At 38.4% G+C, this 5,404-nt stretch overlaps 1 protein-coding gene across 1 annotated transcript; it reads left to right on the top strand.

Moving 5' to 3' along the window:
- Window positions 1-13: 13 nt before the first annotated feature.
- TPRKB (TP53RK binding protein) lies at window positions 14-2,415 on the top strand. The gene is made up of 4 exons (XM_009582036.1): window positions 14-169; window positions 885-1,007; window positions 1,296-1,472; window positions 2,303-2,415. The coding sequence occupies exons 1-4, from the start codon at window positions 29-31 to the stop codon at window positions 2,387-2,389; spliced, it is 528 nt and encodes a 175-aa protein (XP_009580331.1). The 5' UTR covers window positions 14-28; the 3' UTR covers window positions 2,390-2,415.
- The last annotated feature ends 2,989 nt before the right edge of the window (window positions 2,416-5,404 follow it).

Raw genomic sequence — 5,404 nt, 5'->3', positions numbered from 1 at the left:
CTGGCGCTGCCGGCGCCGCCGGGCCGAGATGGAGCTGAGGCACCAGCTGGAGCTGTTCCCGGGCCGCAGCGTGGCTCTCCTCCTCTTCAACCGCCTGAAAAATGCCGCTGCTCTAAGGAAAAAAGCCATGGAAGGGGCCATTGAAGGAGCATTAATAAACCCGGCAATGGTGAGTGAACGCTTGTGTTGTCCTGTTTGTACTGCCTTACTGTTTGAAGGCAGCGTGGAAATCCTTCTGCGTGGGAACTCTGAAAAACGACCTGTGCTTGTAATCGCTGTCACACGAGTTGCTGCACTCGTACTTCGCTTTCTCTGCACAAATGCCCCTCCTTTGATTTCATTAGTGTCGTACGGCTAAGGGTTCATCTGTGTAAAAGAAGGAGCCTTGGCAGGATTGGCCAAAACAATTGTCGTCTTGATTCACTTCACATCCTATTTAAATCTTCTTCCATATGTGAAGTGTAGTACTAATTGCTTAATGCTATCAAAAATCTACTATTTGGAGCCTTAGTTCTCATTTAAACCCATAACTTGTTTCTGAATCTAGTCTTTTTTGTTAGAATTAGCAAAGCAGTAGCTAGGGAAGGGGGAAGAAAAAAGAACCTAATCTGGCAATTTACTGACAAGATTTATTAATGTGATTCTTTTTTCAAAATATTTCAGTAATCTGATTGAGAGAGTGTATCTTTATTTTTAGGTCAAGTATTGCCCCACGCAGAAAATAATCACATTGACTTTGGAAGAGCAAGAATTGCTAAAATAGCTAGCAGAACACTGTTTTGCTCACTTCTACTTAGGCTATCAAAATTAAGTGGTCAGGATTTTTTCAGAGTTCAAAATAATATGTTAAATTCCTGTTTAACTTCTTCCCTTGTGTTTTACAGATTGTAGATCCTTTTCAAATTCTTGTGGCGGCCAACAAAGCAGTTCATCTACACAAGATAGGTAAAATGAAGACCAGAACTCTCTATGCAGAAATTATTTTCAGCCTTTCACCAAACAACAATGTAAGAGTTACTGAACAAATGTCTTTCTTGCCAGAGAAGCTTGCAAAGATACATGCAGCCAAACTAAATATACGTATTCACTTAACTGTTTACCTGGCTACTAATAGAAGTTACTGTTATTTTTAGTAACACTAATATGCTGTTACCTCTTGTAGCTTGTCAGAATTCCATTAATGTAAAACGTGTCAATTTATACTCTTGGTTTATTTGACCCAGTAACTGAAAAGGTTGCTTATATGTAGTGAGAAAGTAACTCATAGTATTTTGATATTTTCCATCTTTTCTTAGATTTCAGATGCATTTAAAAAGTTTGGCATTTCGGACAGTGACACAGCAGTACTCATTGTTCTGGTTGAGGACAGAGAAAAAACTATAAATCTGGAAGATATAGCATCTCAGGTAGAAGGCCAACAGGTTTCTCTAGATGAACTCCCCCAACTAACAGACACTGCCAAAGTTAAAAAGGTATGTGGCCAAAAGAGATGACTGGCGTAGAGAAAAGGGATAGTTTATTCAGTTATCTGATTAAATATCAATGGACATAATTAACTTAGGGTCTGTATTTCTTTAGCACAACTGGAAACTGGTTTTAAGTGAACCTTTCTTTATTACAATTTTTTTACTTGAAAAAAGTTCTAGTTGTCACACCCCAACACCACAAATTTTAAGTCTTCAAATTCTTAACATTGTCAGGAAGTTGGAACATAAAAATAAATTCCAGATTGCTGCCTACCACTCAAACACTTTTGCTTCCTGTTTTCTCAGGCAAATATCCATTTAATTAAAAATAAATTTTCAGTCCCGAACACTTTCATAATCTTAAACACATAAATAGTCCCAGCATGGGCGGCTAAAATAAAAATGTGTTGATTAGCTGCTAGGAACTGTGTTAGGGCATGTGTGCTTTTAACGGATTACCATATGCTAGATAGGTATCTTAAAGCATATGTGTTTCTCTTGGTAAAATTCAAGTAACTTTAATCATCTTGATCATGTCTGTCAAAGTAATGATGGGAGACATATGAATAAAATTGGACAAATCATCATAGCATATAACGTGGAGCTAAAAGTGCTGCTTTCATTCAGTTTCTTAGCTTTCCTTTATGTCTTGCAGAATTTGCTTGGTTGCTCAGTCCCGATTTTGTCTTCCAGTCACGACAAGATAGGAATTTCCAATGTCAAAAATGGGGGAAGGGGGCAAATCTTTTCTTGTGTACATATTTTTAGAAGATATGTGATCAATTTTTTTCTTCCTTATACAGCTTTTAAGTTTTTCTTGTTCTTTTTTTCTGCAGATGTACAAAGTTACTCCGCAGGAAGAAAAAATTGGCACCTTATTGGATAGTATTGTTTGCAGAATGTCAACAAAAGATGTCTTATGAAAATGTGGAAATAAATTTTTTTAAAGGAAAAAGAGGGCTTTTTAAGATGTAAAAACACTTCATTGCAATTCATCGTGCATTTCAGAGAAAGTGGTGTAGTACTGAGTAGTTTGATGACATCTTTACCTTTAACCATGAATGAGCCAGCTTGGATATGGGGGTAATCTGAGCTGTATTCTAAGCACAGAGAGCAATTCTGCCATGCAAAGCTGAATTTGCCATTGACATTTCTGTCCATTTTCTTAACGAGAAAAAAAACCACTTTTGCCAGAACCTTAAGTTGATCATAAACAGAAGGCTTGAAAATCTGTACTTAACTTTTCTCTTTCATCAAATGTTTTGCTAGTCCCAGGTAGGATTCAAACATTGTAAATAATTTTTATTAACCCTCCCCTGATTTGTCTGGTTTTGGCACCGCCGATGGATGATATCCTTTAACGATACTACTGCCGGAAAAGGCGTCTCTATGGCACGAAGTATTGCTGATGGACTAGAAGAAGGAAAGTTTCCATGAACTATCAGCAGTGCCTCCCTCTCTGCTGATGGGATAGAGTCGCTGCCCACCCTTTGGGAACAGGAAGGGGCGGGAGGGGCACTGTGGCAGCCAGTGATGGGGCAGGGGAGCAGGGGCCTCGGAGATGTGCAGAACAATGGATGAGGTCAGTATGGATGACGCTGTGGTGGTGTAAGCACCTGACAATCTGATGTCGTCAGATGCAGCGTACTGCTGAGGTACTGGTGTGTTGCTGTGGTACTTCAGTGTTGGCGTTAAAGGGTAATGAGAGGTGCTTGTACTTTATAACACTGAATTATACATGGTGATGCTGACTTCCTAGGGCTTGGTTCCAGGTGCAGAATTCACAAAGAAATTTGTACCATAGATGGATTCACTCAAATTGTCAATATAACTTACATAGCATTCTGAAAGGATCATTGAACTTACTTTGTTTTGTTGAACCAGTGTTAGGAAAGGCCATCAAAGGGAATGAAAAAGAGTACTGATTTCCAATAGTCACCAGGTCCAACAGCCCTGCATGAGTATCCTTTAATCACATGCAGGCATCCTGTTTAAGAAAAATTACTGTCCTAATTAAGTAGAAATCCATACTGTTTGTTATTGTTATGCTGTATTGTTTTTCTGGGATGTGTATAAAACTGTATAGCAGTATTGGGTTTTTTTCCTAATGTTCTCTGAGGTATTATGTTCTATGTGCTTACAAGATATTTGGCAGAGTATGCCTCAGATTCTTACACATTTTGTAAGGGAAAACAAAATGTATTTTGGGGGAGAGGCAAGTGTTTGGGAAAACAAAATGTATTTTGGGGGAGAGGCAAGTCTGAGTTAGAGTTGAAATGTTATCCACTACAGTAAATAGGCCAGCAAACTGACATATAGGCCTAGTATTGTCTGTGTTTCTGTATTTAATATGGAAATCCCTAGCTTCTGTTTTGCATTTTGATTTTGGTTAATTCTTCCCTCAATGAAAACACAGTAGTACAAATACCGTCCTTTTCTTACCAACCAAATCAATGGCAAAATACTTAGCAAGTACCAAGGGAATTACAAGGTTTATCAAAAGAAATGATTCAGGAGAAATGGCTGTACTGATTTCTTGATTTAAAGATGTTTTTACAGCATGTGTCATCCTCTCTAAAGGGAAATGTGAGGCGGTAGTAAAAAATGGAGCTTGGAAGGGCTTGACTCTTTTGAAATAAAACGTGCATAACGTCAGCATGTGAGAATTGACCGTGGAAAATAAAAGACTTGTTTTTCTTTTCTGACAGTCCAGTTGGTACATGGAGTATATCATCAGATTTGCTGGCTGAACTGCTGACATTGTTTTTGGTAGCTTAAAATAACAGCAGACAGATATGCTTAAACCACAACCTTTTTTGAACATGTGTAAAACATCAGTCTGGTCTGTTTAATATAGAAGAAATATTCATAAAAAGATCACTGTGTGACAATTGATACACAAGCTCCAAACTTGGGTTCCCAGTTTCTGATTCTTGTCCGTCTATTTCATTGCTGTAGAAACAGTTAATATGTTACTGTTGACATGAGTTAAATTATGAAATTGTGATTTACTGTGAGACCCAAATGAGCTATTTTCATGGGTGGATTTACTGGAAATGATTTTGGGAACTGAAGCCTCCATAGTATTATTCAGTCAGGCAGATGATTTGAGTCTGTTGGCAGTGAAGACTATGCCATTGCCCTGCAAGATGACAGTTTTCCCCTAGTCCCAGTTACATTATCTAAGTTAAACAAATTATTTACAAAAACTGGTAATAAATGTAGATTTTGTTGACCCTGCAAAGTTACGCTTGTCTTTCTGAACACATTAAAAATTAGTAAATTTGGATCTGTAATGTTACCGTTAAATGAACCACCGCTGTTTTCAAGCAAAGCAAAAGTTTAAGGAAAAAAGACAGGTTTTTCAAAACATTCAATGTTCTGTTGCTGTCTCCTCTGAACTTTCATACCTCATCTCCTCTGTCACAAGGAGAGGAGAGGAAGCTGAAGCATTTTCAGTACCATATTTGGATCTCCAGTGCTTCAGAGGCAGGATTATACCTGCAGGATTTATGAATTTGACAACTAAATCCAAAGTATGATGTATGGTCAGTTGTTCTAACTTTTCTTTTTTTTTATGTGGGGTGGTGAGTTGTTTTTTTGTGCCTGTGCTGCCTTTTTAACATTGCGTATATGACACAAATTGAGAAAAACCAGCAGCCTGGGCTTCTAAAAGACGATGACCAAAACCTCGTCCACCACAGAACTCACTTTCCTGCTTGAATGCTTTGCAATACATGAGTTTCTTGAGGGGGGTGGGGGGTAGGAGGAGACTGGGCAAGCAAGAAACAGACTGTACAAAGCCATCTTTTACAATGACTTTGTAATACGCGGTAAAGCCGGTAGGCTATTGCTGTTTGAGTTAAAGACAGTTCCCAAGCTTTCAGCCTAGGTAGATCTGATATATGTCCAAACTGCTGGTCTCTCCATCACGTAAC

The sequence above is a fragment of the Fulmarus glacialis genome, unplaced genomic scaffold, assembly GCF_000690835.1.
Source record: "Fulmarus glacialis isolate BGI_N327 unplaced genomic scaffold, ASM69083v1 scaffold20697, whole genome shotgun sequence".
NCBI classification, from domain to species: domain Eukaryota; kingdom Metazoa; phylum Chordata; class Aves; order Procellariiformes; family Procellariidae; genus Fulmarus; species Fulmarus glacialis.
This window is presented reverse-complemented; position numbering and strand designations above follow the sequence as displayed.